The sequence below is a fragment of the Gossypium hirsutum genome, chromosome A02 (genome assembly GCF_007990345.1).
Source record: "Gossypium hirsutum isolate 1008001.06 chromosome A02, Gossypium_hirsutum_v2.1, whole genome shotgun sequence".
In the NCBI taxonomy this organism is placed as follows: Eukaryota; Viridiplantae; Streptophyta; class Magnoliopsida; order Malvales; family Malvaceae; genus Gossypium; species Gossypium hirsutum.
In genome coordinates, this window is record NC_053425.1 from 104,143,015 (window position 1) to 104,158,646 (window position 15,632).

Genomic DNA, 15,632 nt, shown 5'->3' on the forward strand with positions numbered 1-15,632 from the left:
GTGAGAACAAATATCAAGCTTAAGGACTAACTTAAAAAAAATACAAACCCAATATAAAAATATTTGTCAAATTCATTTGTGATTTAACCCAAATTTTAATATTAGCACATCAATAATACTCTTTATAATTTTAATATTTAAATCATGTTAGAAGTATTTCTGATTTCATGCTTATGATTTTTAGTCAAGAGGTTGAATGTGATAACGCACTATTGGTGAAGTTACTTATGGTTGGTGGGGGAAAATAGCAATTTTGTTGAGTTACTTTTGTTGCATCAAATCCTGAGAATGAGGTGGAGAGTGAGAATCCATCATATTCCAAGAATTCATAATGAAGTGGCCGATCATATGGATAAATATTATATTCCTAGAGTTTTAAGTTTACAAGTATAAGATGATCTCCAAATTCAATGAAAAGTTTGCTATTAGTCAATTTAACTTGATCAACGGCGGGTTAAGTTTCTACTATAAAAGTATAAATTAATTTTAATTGTTAATTGCGGTGAAGCTTATTTTAATGAAATTTTTTTATAGGATAAACTATACAAATTATTATTCAACTATTAAAAATGTTCATTTTAAGTTTCTAAATAAATATGTTTGCAATTTAAATACACACTGTACATATTCGATTATTTGAGGTACTCTTGTTAAAATGGAAATCTTAATGGATTTTTCTTAAATTAAATCAATATTTTCATTTCCATGTCAGCTTTTATTTTTTAATCAAAACCAATAAAATTTAAACACGTAGCTTTGGCTTCTTTGTTTCATCATCATCATCATCGTCCTACATCAGTTGAAACCACCACCGTTGGCATCTTCTTCTCCGAACCGACCTCTGGCACCAGCCTCCAAGATCTCTCTAACAACTATGCTTCTCCAACTGTTTCTCCGCCGTCAACCACCATCTTCACCCCTTAAATCTTCTCCAACTTCCTCTTCTTCTGTTTCTCCAGCAATGGTTTCAAAGCACACTAGGCACAATTTCAAGTTTCAAGTACTAAAGGAGACATTAAGAGTATAAGCTCGTGGGTTTTCGTTAACAAGTGTCCTAATGATACTACAATTAAATGCAGCAGTTGACAGGTAATCTTAGCGATTTCAATGCATTGAATTGAAGAACATATTTTTTTTTTACTACCTTTAATAATGCCTTTGAGTTGCTTAACAAATTCAGAGTCTGAGGAAGGTTCATAAGAATGCTCTAAAACATCTCCACCAAAGAAAAATGGGAAAAAAAGAAGTGAAATTATAGGAATATAGAGATAGATCAGTGAAGCTGAAAAAGTTACCAGGGGGATTATAAAGTCCAGAACATGGTGTTGGTGGGTTGGTCTTGAAGTTGTTCGATGGAATTACTAAGGGATTTGAGGTCGTGATGAACAATAAGAGAAAACAGAGCATTTCCAATCGCTAGCGAGAGTGAGTGCCTGTTCAAACCCGCAACACTTGGAGGATTCATAAGAGATGAAGCCAACCATTGTTGGAGAAGCAGAAAGAGAGGAAACTGGAGAAGACTCAAGGGGTGAAGATGGTGGTTAACGGCGGAGAAACGATTGAAGAAGCATAATTGTTAGAGAGATCTTGGAGGCTGGTGTTGGAGAAGAAGATGCCGATAGTGGTGGTTTCAACTGAAGAAGGGCAGTGGTAATGATTGAAACAAAAACCAAAGCTACGTGTTTAAATTTTGTTGGTTTTGGTTTAAAACAAAAGCTGACATGGAATTTTTCCTTTTTTATAAAAAATTTTAATTCAAGTATAAATTTGTTATAATTATTTTTTATTTTACATTTAACCATTTTAATAGGCTAGAAAAATTTTAAAGAGAATTCAGAATTAAATTATAATTTTTTGAGAAATTAAAATATAATTTTATTATATTATAGTTTATAATTTTATCATTTTTAAAATGATTAAATAATTTTTTTAATAGGAAGGATAAAATACGTCTGCCACATTTACATTTACCTCTGTTATGTACTATATAAATTTTTTTCTCATTCTATTACATTAATAACCAAACATAATATACGACAACATCTTAAACTTATTAATTTAAGTCTAAAATTAACAGACACAATCAACATTTTTTGCTTAAACGTGGTTCGCGTCATATCTAAATTACCCATCAATCCATATCGCTATTTATAAAAAATTAAATTATATCATTATTTGTAAAAAAAAAATTCATTTTATAATTAAATTTAAATGATTAAAATAGTAATTCAACTGAACCGATCCAAATTATATATCACATTTTCAAACCTCGAGTTGGATAAATAATCTCACCCCTTAAACAAGTCAAATCTATATTGAGAAGTTAAAATATGTTTTAATTTTTTTTTAATTTTTTATACATGTGAAATTTAATTTATTTAATTTTTTATTTTAAAATTTAACTCTAATTGTTAATTTTATTAGAATTCACTAATGCGTCATTTTAAAATTAAAAATGTACTCGTTTAATAATTATATAATAAAATGATGATAATATAATAAATCTAAATTTAAAAAAATTAAAAGCTTTAACAATTGAAATTATAATTTTTTTAATTCCAAAAAAAAAAACAAAGCAAATTGTCTTTAACACCTGCAAACGATCAAGAAGCAGACAATTAACTTTTCTCTTGTCTTGTTATATAAAACATAATCTTTGTCCAAAATACCCATAATCTATCTGCTTGTCCAATGCCAACAAGATATATCAAACTTGTTCTATGATCAAAAACATAATCTAACTGATTTCCCAATACCATGATACTTGTACTGTTAATGTACCTTTCAGTCTGCAAACTTGTGTGGGGCTTTTAGTTAAGGTTTTCAATTGATTCAATCGTTTATCGGTTCATTAGATTAATTCATAAACCTATTTGATTCAATTGATCAGTATCAATTTATGTATCAATCAATATATATAATACATCTTTCTAGATTAATCTCTTAATTTATTTCCGATCCAATTTGATTCAAATAACCATATTATTAGCAAATTTGAGATGCTAAAAAATTTGAGTTTAAGCCCTATTGTGAATTTGCTTTTCAACAACTCTTAACTTCATGCAACAATCATAACTTCTATCTGTTTAGATATCTCTTATTTTACGAACTGGTCGAAATTATCAACAAAATTAAAAAGAAACAAAACTCCTATAAAAAAATTATATCAAAAGCAAACAAAAAATGACATATTGTTGAGTTGAATTAATAAACCTAAAACATACATCATCCCATTTCAGGATATTAATCATGCAAAGGAATAATGAAAGAATTGGTTGTACAATGAATTCAAAAATTGCAATAAAATTTCGTGACATTAGCTCGCTCATGCGTATAAATTTAGTAATTTGTATAATACATACTTTTAATATAATCATAATTTTTATATGTATAAATTTATTATTAAAATGGTCAAAATTATAGTATCAAACAAAGGACAACCAAGAACAATAAGTGATCAACCCACGATCCATTATAGAAGACTTGGGACCCAGTCAAAGTAGCCAAACAAAAGCAAACAAAAACAGACACTGCACACATAAGTAATAATACGTGTGTCTATATTTATAAAATAAATATCATATATTAATGTAAATTTTAATCTATTTTATACTCTTTTCTACTATAAATATTTTAATTTAATTATTATTTTTTTTATATTTTATTCACTTATATAAATATTAATCAAGTTTTTTTATAAAGTTGAGTTGTTGGAAACTTTGAAATTTTAAGTTTAAATCTTAATATGTGTAATTGTTCATCAAATTTTATTATGGTTTGCAATATATGGGGTCCTATTTAAATTTATTCTAATTCAAGATCAAATATGTATTTCATGTCTAAGTTGATCTAATAGTCGATACCAGAGATTAGAGGAAAAAGTTATTTAGATTTTGATTCGTAAATTTCTAACGTTTAAAATTGTTTAATGAAAAAAAAACTAAATTGTAGAAGAGGAGGAGAAGTTTATCTTTTCAATTGGTGCCGGTGGTGAGAACGAAGAAGGACATATAGTGGTAGTTTTAATAGCTTGGTGATTTAAATGATTTTTTTTCGAATAGTTTAATGACAATTTATAACTTTTTGAAGTTAATTAACCAAAACAATTCAGTAACATTAAATTTAATTATTTAATTAAAAACTTTTCAAAAAGAATTTTAATTTTAATCCATTCAAAATTTTATAACTTTATCTTATTCTCCCCTATACAAAGTTGTAGCTCCATGGCTTCATCTTTATTTATATTAATAAGTGTTGACTGAAATAATAAAACACATTATATTTTCAAAAAAAAATTTAAATTTTAAAAACAATATTTTTAAGAGAAACAATCACGAATCTTGAAAAGAAAATATTTTTAAATATAAAACCAACATAATATTAAAAATACAAATAATATTTTCGATACATGCATACACAATACCTATAATCTTACTACTAAACTCAATTTTAATCTATTAAAAATCATTAAAATATGTAAAACTAATTAAATTTGCCACTGTGGATTGTGAAAAGCGGTATTGAGAAGAAGGAAAATGGTATTTTATATATTGTGGGCTGCCACCGCCAGCCCCAGGATTTCTTTTCCTTTTTCTTTTTTTCTTTTTTTCATCCCACACATTTAATTCGTTTACAATACAATACAACACAAAATTAAAATTTGATAAAATGTATACTAAAACCAATATAATGTTGATTTATCAATTTAGGAATTAAATGTAAAATACATACATTCTAAGCAGTATTAAAAATAATATATTAATAAAATTTAATTTTTAAATTTGATAAATTAAATGTAAAATAAGTAAATTTAAAAAACCCAAAATTAATCCTTAAAAAGCGAATATTTTAAAAATGAGAGTAGAAGTTGTTTTTTTAATCAAGTTCATGAATGGGATATTAAAAGAAATGGACTAAAGTGGCATTCCTTTGACAGCCTACCATATTTAAAAATATTATGGTATTATTAAAATAAAAAGAAAATGAATAAAAGCTAATTTGGTGATAGGTTAAAACTTTGGCGCATATGGAAAATTATAAATTAATGTTGCTTAAGCTTAATTAATTCTTAATTAGTGGAAACAAATCGCCACTTGTTTTAAGCTTAGAAGATTCACATGGTCTTGGGCTCCCTCATCTTGTGCCCTTTTTATTCTCCTCGAGAAGTGTGTCCTTTTTTTATTATAAAATATAATAAATCATTTGATTTTATATAACTATTTATATGAAATTTTAAATTTATTCAATTACATCATTCTAATGCAGTGTATTTAGTTTTTTTTTTTATCTCACACTATAGTATCGTTATAGTTTCTAATTTCATCGTCATTGTTATTTTTACCCTAACTGGAGATAAACGTATCACACATCTAAACTAAACCTTATAATCTCTAAAAAGAATTCTCATTAAAAGTATGAGTAAACACTATTATTCAATTTTTAACATTTAAAAAATGCTGCTTCATAGATTGAGTCTTAACTCGATTAGTGTAAGTATTGTTGTCAATGCAGGAATATGTGAGTAATGTGAGTTCAAGTACTTTGAAATGCATTATCCTTCTATTTATATATTGAAGAAGAACTATAAATAATTTTAGGCTTTCTATATACAATCATAATTTATAATAAGTTTGCTTTAAGATAGTTTATTGTACAAAAACAGTAGATTTGCAAGTGATTAGATTTAGTTCTCAAAATACAACACACTTCCACGTGGATTTAATCATGTTTAATAAAATAATTTAATATAATATGATTCGCAGACATTATAAAAGTACAATAAATATGATAAATATTTAATAGTTATATTTAAAATTCAATATATTTGTTTTTATATATTATGTTTATAATTAAGAAGTAGAAAACAGTTGATTGAATTTTAACTCAGTTAGCATTAATATTATTGTCGGAATAGAAGGACATGAGTTCAAACGTACTAAAATGTATTTATCTTTTTACTTAAGGATAAAAAGGAATTATGATAATTATAAATATTGTGTAAAAAACAGAAAATAAAATAAAAATATCTATAATTAACTCAAAATATAAACGTCTATAATTATTTTGTCCATGTTTAGAATATTATTTTAATTATTTTTTTATGATTTTAAGATTCCAACTTTGAAAAAGGCAAGAAATGCCTTTCTCAAGCAATTGGAATTATATTTTAATTTATTTATAATGGGCGACTGTGCATTAAAATAAATTTTCTTCACATTAAAAAGAAATAGTTTGCATTCATATTGATGAAGAGGGGGCAAATGTAATTTGGATAATGTCAAGTGACCAAAAAGAAACAAAATTAAACATTAATTTAATTATTAAGCCAAGATAAAGACAAATTTAGGCCTAATATTTCTCTCCCTAGCCTTAGCCATTAGGGGGAAATTTTGAAGAAGAACCAAAACCAAAGGCAAATCTAAGCCTAAATTTAGGGGCACTATTTGAGATTCATGTTATTATTTAATATACAAAATAGATTTTTTCTTTTACAAATATTTGAATAGATTAAATATTTATTTTTAAATTTTAGTTTATAAACTTTAATTTAGTTTTTTGTTATTGTTGTATCTCTTCACCCCTGAGACACGTGTTAACAGTACAAGTAGTATTGACTCCCCATTGATCTCATCTCAGAAAATATTTCTCTCGACCACCCGCTTTGAAACGAAATGTATTGACCTTCCACACTTTCAACCATTCCAATAAGAAGCTTTCCACTTTTGTTGTCCTCAAGTTGTCAAAACATTTACTTTTTAGGTATGAACGCTCTTTTAATGTAAACACTTCCTTGAACCTTTATAGAATTTAGTTGAGCGTAATAATCTTGTACTAATTGAGTGAATAACAGAATGGACCCCATAAAGTACATCTTTCACACATTGGATTAGGACAATCTCTTTCATAGCAATCTGTCATGTTGCGTTAATGGACAAATGGACCTCTCTTATAATTATTCTGACTAACAAGGAAGAAATGATCGATTTTCAATACCCTAAAGTTACTCTAAGCAATTATCTCCTTAGTCAACTTGTCCTCTTGTCATTGTTTCGACTCTCAACCTCTTCAAGTGAATCAACGTCCACTGCACTACCATACTTTTCTCATTGTCTTCTTCCCTCGTTGTACATTGTATCAATAATTATATATATAAAGTTTTGATTGAAGTTGATGGTACTAAGGTGCCATTTGAAAAATTGAAAAATAAGTAATGAAAATTTAACTAATAAATTTAAGTTATAAAATACGTTTGATATATTACTTAAAATAAAGTATAGAATATAATTAGATCGTCAGATAAATATGAATTTTAAATTATGACAAAAATATTTTAATTTTTAAATATTTCACCTTATTTTAAATAAACATAAAAATCTTATAAGATAATATAATGTTAAAATAAATTCAATTAATTTAAAATATTCTTTATAAGTGATAAGCAACTCTTATCTATTTATTATTTTACATACTTTTGTATAAAATAAATTTATCAAATTATTTTTATTATTAATAATCAAATGTATGTAAAAAATTTATTGTAAATATTAATTTTTAATTGATTTAATCTGTTCAACAATTTATCAAATAAGGTGTAAGTTAAATGAGACCAATTATGTTAAGAATTTACTTAAAAATTGTCTTTTCATAAGTTAATAATAGATTCTTTAAGGGCATTTGTGTCTTAAGAAGTCTATTTTTTTTTTAAGAAAAACTACCAATATAATTTGTTTTATATTTTTTCAACCACCTGTGTCTTATAATTTAGTTTTTATAATATTATAATTTAATCTAGAAGATTAACAACGTTAACTATTTCAATTAAAATGTTAAGCTAAATTGTTCTTAAAAAATGACTTAAAAAACTATTTTTTTTTTCAGTTTTTGAACCATAAAAAGCTTTCAAAATGTTAACTCTATTGAAATTAGATATCATTTGATTCTTTTTCATTATACCATTTAATTGGAAAGAGACTAATTCGATCCGATCTCCATAATAGAATGATCTTTCAAGTATATTCACCTACTATAAATTATAAATAAACGGTCAAATTATACCAAATTAAAATATAACAACTGAATCTCAAATTTGAATATAGTAGAAGGACCAAAACCATCATTTGACCATTTAAAATTTAAAATTTAAAATTTATAGGGTTATAACTATATTTATAGGCAGCTCTATTGGGTATGATGGTGAAGAAAAAGTACTTTTCCTGTATCATAATAATTAAACCACAAAAAATAAAAGATAGATAAAAAGGGCATGCATTATTAAGGGTGATAATAGGTAATAACTATAGTAAGTGATTAAATTATTAATAAATTTACATTTTAATCACTTATATCCAGTGAACTATTCGAAAATTTTTATTTAAGTCATTAAACTATTCAAAAATTTCATTCAAGTCATTGAGTTGCTAAGTTTATTTTTTAAAAAAGTCTAACTAGTGAGCTTCAAGTGACGATTTGATGAATGATAAGGTGGATACCTTAGATCCAAGTCAATATGATGATCAATATTAGGAGACAGCTAATTGGATTTTGATTCGCAGATTCGTGAAGTTTAAAGTTATTTTATGAAAAAATAAGTTGAATTGTAAAAAAAAGGGGAGGAGAGCTTTTGATTTGTGCAAGTGGTGTGAATGCCATACAACAACGATTTTAACAGCCAAATGACTTAATGAAAACTTTTAAATAGTTCAGTGACCATTTTGTAACTTTTTGAGGTTAAGTGACCAAAACGTAAATTTACTAATAATTTAATAACATTGGGCGTAGTTTACCCTTTTTCTTAATTTATTTTTTCAGTTAAGACAGATTTGTGGGTCAAAGCACTTCATAGGGGGAGCTTGGGGAATAATTAAATATTTAAGGTTTGTCTGATTAAAAATTTTGGTGAAAAAGACATGAATTCACCTTGAGAGTGAAAACTAGCAGATTCCCCAGTATTAATCTTTCTTAAAGCCTTTTTTTTCTGCTGTTATTTTTATATATATAACTTGTTGCAGCTTCATGTTTTCATGGTTTTCTTGGATTAGTTCATTGAGACATTTTCTAAAACAGATAGTGTGTGTGAGTGAGAGAAAAAGATATAGAAAAAATGGAGCTCTCACAGCATGGTTCCTTAGAGGAGTTAATGGCTGCTGCTCCAAGAAGGGACAGTTGGACCACTTTTTCAAATGGGGTGACCGAGTTCTTCCCTAATGGATGGAACTTTGAATCTTTTGATGCTACACCACCAAATCTTGCCTTCTTAGGGTTCTCTACAACAACTGATGAAATTGAAAACCCAAGCTTTGAATGTCCTTTTAGTGACCAACCTTACCCTTTTGGTGATGGGTTTTCAGTATCAGAGATGGATGCTTCAACTTCACCTTTCCCACCTGCTCATGAAGATTACCCATCAATGGTTGATGATGAAGATCAACTTGGCCTTCTCACCACTGACCACCATCATCAGCAGCAGCACAGCTTGGAAGAAATGAAGCATAGTTGCAAAGTTGAAATGGAGCAAACTAGCAACAACATTCACGGTTTCAACATGGGCTTGTTTGTAGAGAAAAAGACTAAAGCCAAGAGATTAGAAGGTCAACCTTCAAAGAATCTAATGGCTGAAAGGAGGAGGAGGAAGAGATTAAATGACAGGCTTTCAATGCTCAGATCAATAGTCCCCAAGATCAGCAAGGTTACTTCCCCTTGGTTTTACTTTTTTCTCTAATTTGTTCAAAAAAAATTTCATTATCTAAGCAATTTAATGATACATGCAGATGGATAGAACATCTATACTTGGAGATACCATAGATTACATGAAAGAGCTTTTAGAAAAGGTCAATAAACTCAAGGAAGATAAAACAAAACTGGGTTCAAATCATTTAAGCCTAGTGAACAACATGAAAGAGTTAAAACCAAATGAAATGTTGGTGAGGAACTCCCCCAAGGTAAACCAGATTTGTGCTTCTGCTTCTGCTTGTGTTTCAGGTTCTAGCCTATTAATCCTTTAAACATTGAGCTTTCTTTTTTCATCACAGTTTGATGTAGAGAGGAGAGAGACCGATACTCGAATCAATATCCAGTGTGCAACCAAACCAGGACTACTTTTATCTACTGTGAACACATTGGAAGCACTAGGCCTTGAGATTCAAGAATGTGTTATAAGTTGCTTCAATGATTTCTCAATGCAAGCTTCTTGTTCAGAGGTATGGTTTAAGAATTCATGTTGTTTGTGCAAGTCCTTGAACTTCAAATGAGTGTGTCTAGTAATGGTTATTTAGGTTGCAGAACAGAGGACATTGATGAGTACTGAAGACATAAAGCAAGCATTATTCAGAAATGCAGGCTATGGAGGAACATGTCTATAGAACATTACAAGTAAGGATCTGCAACAACATCAAGTTCCTATCAATAAAGCTCTGTTCATTCATCAAATCAAAAATCTCACAAATGGAGTATGTTATGATATTACTATGATTTTTCTCTTCTTGTACACTATTAGATGGTTGAAAAAAAAGGGAATTTTGTTCATATTTTAATGGAACAAGAATGTATTTTAGAGGAAAAGTGTTCAGAAATTAGTGGTCTATTAATTTCTTTTTGCTCTAATTATTCATTTTCATATTGCTGTAGCAGACATAACCAACCAATAATTAAAATCTAGATTGGTAAGAGATAGTGACTTCTTGTTATTTAAATCATGGAAAAAGCATATGACATGCAATTGTTAATTGCATAAAACAAACCACACTAATAAAAGCAACAGTTTACTAGGACCAGCAAATATATACACATCAACAACATCATTTTTGGTACAATCAAAGCATCATCTAGGTCTGTCTTACTGTTCATAAAGACTAATCTTTTTGAGTTTATGATTATCCTCTCAACAATGCCATCTCCAATATTCGAACTCGAGAGTAAACATAACCTATGGGTATTTGTTTGAAATAAATATGCTCAAATTTTATAAGTCGTTTTCATATATGTGAAAGATCATATTCCCGATCCCTAAAAAATAGATACTTTTATTTTTTTTAGACCATTCTCCCAAAGTACACAATATCTTCTCAATATTACTAATAATGACTATTTCCGCAATGCATCAAATATAAGCTTCTTGTTCTAACAATTGAAGGTACCATAGAAACCCTTGTATTAGAAGTCAAATTGCATTTTACTCCTTCTACTCAAATTGGGTAAATTAGTTCTTGTACAATAAATCAAAGAGCAAACTAGTCACTCTAATAAAAAGTCTATCCATTTTTACTATTAAAAATTAGCGTGAGTATTAAAATAATCAAACAATTACACGTGGCATATTATATGTATCTCATTTTAGTGTACAAAGACTTGTTTTTAACCGTATAAATGGATAGAATTTTTATTTGGACTAATTCGCTCATTTTTTCAATAGAGGGGGCAAATTACAGCCCAACTTTTAATACAAAGAGCATCACAATACTTTTACCACCAACCGCTAGAACTTTAGCACTTACCAGAAACCCTTGCATATAGTCAATAGCAGCCAAAAATCTAAAAATGAAATTATTATATGGGTCAAATTTACAGCATATAATTTCTAACGCTTTGGTTTAGGCTAAAACGACAGGGTCACAAGTCAACAGCTCTAATTAGCATGCTAGTTATGGCAGATACCGATACATCGAAAAAGAATTTGTTAAAGCTGAAGATCACCTTCATCGTCGCTAGTGCCTACTTCACCATCATCGTGATCCAAATCCAAAGAGTTATCGACAGAAGAGTTCTGCAGATTTTGCAGCTGGTTAATGACATATTTAGTGTCGGAAACCAATGTGTTTTTTGCTGCTCGAACCTTATCAATTCCATGAAGTTGAGATCCCCGATTCTCCTTTCCAAGAACTTGTTTCCCTGCTCGTGCGGATTCTGCTTTTCTCTTAGCTTCCCTGCAATGTAGTTGGTCGATATACTTCTCATGTAAAGCTCTGTTTTTAATTTGTTTCAGCACTGGGGGACTAATAAGGGCTCCTGTAGAAGAGTTGCCAAGTTTTGAACGGTGCTTCTTAGTACCAGAAGAAGATTTCTCGGGACACTTGCGTAGAAATCCCTGTTTTACCAATAACTTTTCCGGGGAGGAAAACGTAGCATTTGGTAGAGCATGCATAGATGCAGTTGTGTTGGGCTCAAGAATGGGGAATAGATCTGTGTCATCACCGTGGTCTACATAACATTGCTTCTGCAACAAATGTCTCACAGTTATTTTCTGTACAAGATGGCTTTTATGTTTGGTAGACCTTGACCCTTTATTCGCAGACGAAACGGATTTAAGCAATTTGCTTGCAGAGAATGACAAATGTTCAACGGGTGATAAGTTTTTTCTTTTTGACCTTGATCGAGGCTGAGGCTGAATTGGAGTTAAATGGTCAGAGTGGATTTTATCAAAGCAATCCTGTGCAGATTTTCCTGGCACCTGCAATAGATTTTTGACGGGTAATCAAGTCCCAAGTCAATAATACTGGGAAAAAAATTACATTCTAGGTAAAACACATCAGCATATGAAGTATATGAAGTATATAAGTTAATACTTACAGCATAATAGCTAATGCAAGACTTTGACACCAAAACACATCGTAGCATATAAGAGTAGATTTACAAATGAAGATATTACTTAGTGATTTTATGAATAATTCATATCTGACATTTAATCAATTCTATAATCAACTGGTTTTGGAAAGGATCTTACACAAATAACCCTAATTCAGGGCTCCTTTTGTAGAACTAGACAAGAAGCATACATGATTCCATCATGAACAAAACATTATGTGACTGAGATGGTGTAAGAGAAATCATATGCATCCTATGTTCATAACTATGCATTTTCATGAATAATTACATAAAATTAGACATCTAGGAAACAAACACAACATATAAGCAGCTTGAAAGTCCAAACCTATGTTGCTTGGACTATTCATTTTTCATAAAGTACCTTATCCGACACTCGTGTCCAATACATGGATATAGGGATATGCCCTCCAAGGATCCTTCAAATACATGGAAAAACTAGCCATATCTGTGTCGCATACATATCCGTATTCAACACTCACACCCAAGTCCAAGTAATATAGGTCCAAACTTCACCCTAGTATATTTTAGAAAATGACATCATAATTCATGGATTAGCTTAAAGTAGGGGTGTAACCGAGCCAAGCAAAGCCCAAATACTGCCAAGCTCGAGCTCAACTTGAAATTTGAAGATCGATACTCAACTCAAGCTCGATCAAACATCTGTTTTTAAGCTCAAGCTCGGCTCAACATATAATCAAGCTCGAACTCGAGTAGCTTGCAAACAACCGTATCTCATTTACACCCCTAGCTTCAAGATTAATAAAATGCGGCGTTATAACCTCAAATGTGAACATTACATCATCTATTAGGATTAAAGCCAAAGTTAGTTTATATATTATATATATATGTATAGTTGAGATGAATTTCACTTAAGACCAGTAACCAATAATCCTTAGCTTCAAAGAATATGCACATCAATCTACAACATTATGTGATTTTTTTTTTCAAAAAAGGAAAATCCAGATATCAAGGAATGGGGAAAAAATACCAGCTTTGAAACCTTCTTCCAGAAATTAGGCGTTGGCTTTGCCGAAAAATAAGCTTTTTGCAAAATCGATTCTTGCTCCCTACTCCACCCTTGAACATTTCCATCAGCTTCCACAAGGGGTTTCCTCTTTCTCCTAACCGAAAAATCTTCATTTCTTTCACTTTCTCTCCCTTCCACCGAAACCGCTTTCAAACCAACACTAGTTTCCTTTTTCTCTTCATCCAACAGTCCCCGCTTCACACTCTTCTTTTTCCTAGACTCGTCCTTCTTCGTCTCGAAAATTTCGGTATCCTCTGGCTCGTTAGACAAAGACCCATTGTTCAATCTCGAAGATTTCCGCAACCCAGCCGTCGAATTCACGCAACGTTTTGAAAGCGCACTCGATGCACTGCTCAACCTTGGAGATCTTCGCAACCTAGACTTCAAATTCTCGCAATTTGATGAACCATAACTTGACGTTATCAGTTTCCTGGAAACTTCAACCGTGGAGCGAGCGGGGGTTTCCTTTGATTTCGACTTTGGGGTATCCAAATCTATTGGTTTTATGAGAGTTTTCTTATTAAGAAGCCTTGCGGACCTGCGGAGTGAGGTTGGTTGCGGGGTTTCAGAAACGGAGTTTCTCGTAAGCATTTTGCCAAACACTTGGTCGGCTTTTTTTTCTCCTTTTATAATTCAGCTCACATTCTGGGGGTTCTTTTGAGAGGGAAAATGGCTTCCGCTGTTCAAATTTGGGTCATCTAGTTAACGTAATGAATCGGGCTTCGCACGTGCAACAGTTCACACATGTGTCCTTGTCATGCCCAATAGGAATGGGCTATTTATTTTCCTTTCCACATTTTTTTCAATGGGCCATAACTGTTCAAACCGCTTCCATTTGAATAAAACAATCTTTTTTTAAGTGAAAGGCTAGATGGTTTTTTTTTTTTACTATAACTAGAGCTGTTATTATAATTGTTTACTCCATCTCACCTCATTATATAAAATCACTATTTTACTTATGTATATTTATAACTATCAAAAGGATACAAATATAAAAATAATTAAAAAAACTCGTATGTTTTATGTGAAAATATTTAATTGTTTTTAGAAATCTTAAATAATTAACGAGACTGTATGAAATTGAGATGGATGCATTTAATATTCATAAAATTAATTGTAATTTTTAATATTAGATGTTCATAATAAAGCGTAGTGATGAAGTAGACCAAAACAACCGTGGAGCCGTAATAAATTTGATCACGTCCATGCTTATTTTCTAAAAACAAAAATGATGTATATCCCATAATTGAATTAAACTTAAATATAAATGGACTGTACTCATAATCATAACTCCCAAATATAAATGTATCTCACATACTTGAGTTAAACCCGCATATACTATAAATATAAATGATGCTACATTCACATATTTATGCTCATTCATTACCTTTGTAAAATCTATGTGGTGTACGTAATAATTAATAAGGAAACTTATTGGCTGCAAATAATCTATCACTTCATTTATGTCTTAGGTATATTGCAGTAACTTTGGAGTTATAATTATTAAAACGACTTTTGCAAATTACACTCACTAAATTCAAGTAATATATATTTAAGATAATGATAAATTTAACTATGAAAATATACATTAAAATGTTTATATTTTAAACATGGTAGTTTACGTGATAATTCATATTTACTTAATGTTATTTTTTTAATTTTTATAAACTTTTTTTATTTTATTATTATTTGAATATTTTTATAAATTTTAAATATTTTATTGACGTGACATATAAAAAAATAATGTCATATCAATATGAAGTATATGTGAACTATCATGTGGATTGATACGCCAACATTGTTAAAAATTATTATTTTACTTAGCATTTCGTTAAAAAAATACAACTTAATTCTTTTTGAAATGTTAATGTCGAATTTAACTAAAAAAATCAAATTAATAAAATTAAAGATTATTTTGATTGTTATGCATATATATTTCTAACCCACCCAAGAAGCATAATTTGCTTGCAAAGTTTATTACAAATAACTTATGTTAATATATTAATAT

The 15,632-nt window shown here is 29.4% G+C and overlaps 2 protein-coding genes and 1 long non-coding RNA gene across 5 annotated transcripts; 1 reads left to right on the top strand and 2 right to left on the bottom strand.

The window, feature by feature from the left end:
* Positions 1-625: 625 nt before the first annotated feature.
* Positions 626-1,619, bottom strand: LOC107943408 (uncharacterized). The gene is made up of 2 exons (XR_001696006.2): positions 1,296-1,619; positions 626-977 (listed from the first exon to the last, which is right to left on the bottom strand). It is a non-coding gene; the product is annotated as an uncharacterized lncRNA (long non-coding RNA).
* A 7,215-nt stretch (positions 1,620-8,834) lies between these two features.
* Positions 8,835-10,568, top strand: LOC107943410 (transcription factor bHLH93). Of its 2 annotated transcripts, none has more exons than XM_016877165.2 (4): positions 8,835-9,685; positions 9,768-9,938; positions 10,029-10,196; positions 10,272-10,568. In XM_016877165.2, exons 1-4 carry the CDS (start codon positions 9,101-9,103, stop codon positions 10,356-10,358), a joined length of 1,011 nt encoding a protein of 336 aa, XP_016732654.1. In that variant the 5' UTR covers positions 8,835-9,100; the 3' UTR covers positions 10,359-10,568. The 2 variants fall into 2 exon arrangements, with proteins under 2 accessions (XP_016732654.1, XP_016732655.1); XM_016877166.2 differs by having other exon boundaries at positions 8,857-9,685; positions 10,279-10,568.
* Positions 10,569-11,512: 944 nt separating this feature from the next.
* On the bottom strand, positions 11,513-14,449 carry LOC107943409 (biorientation of chromosomes in cell division protein 1-like 1). Of its 2 annotated transcripts, XM_016877164.2 has the most exons (3): positions 13,586-14,449; positions 11,828-12,442; positions 11,513-11,758 (listed from the first exon to the last, which is right to left on the bottom strand). In XM_016877164.2, the coding sequence occupies exons 1-3, from the start codon at positions 14,213-14,215 to the stop codon at positions 11,672-11,674; spliced, it is 1,332 nt and encodes a 443-aa protein (XP_016732653.1). In that variant the 5' UTR covers positions 14,216-14,449; the 3' UTR covers positions 11,513-11,671. The 2 variants fall into 2 exon arrangements, with proteins under 2 accessions (XP_016732653.1, XP_016732651.1); XM_016877162.2 differs by having other exon boundaries at positions 11,513-12,442; positions 13,586-14,448.
* Positions 14,450-15,632: the final 1,183 nt, after the last annotated feature.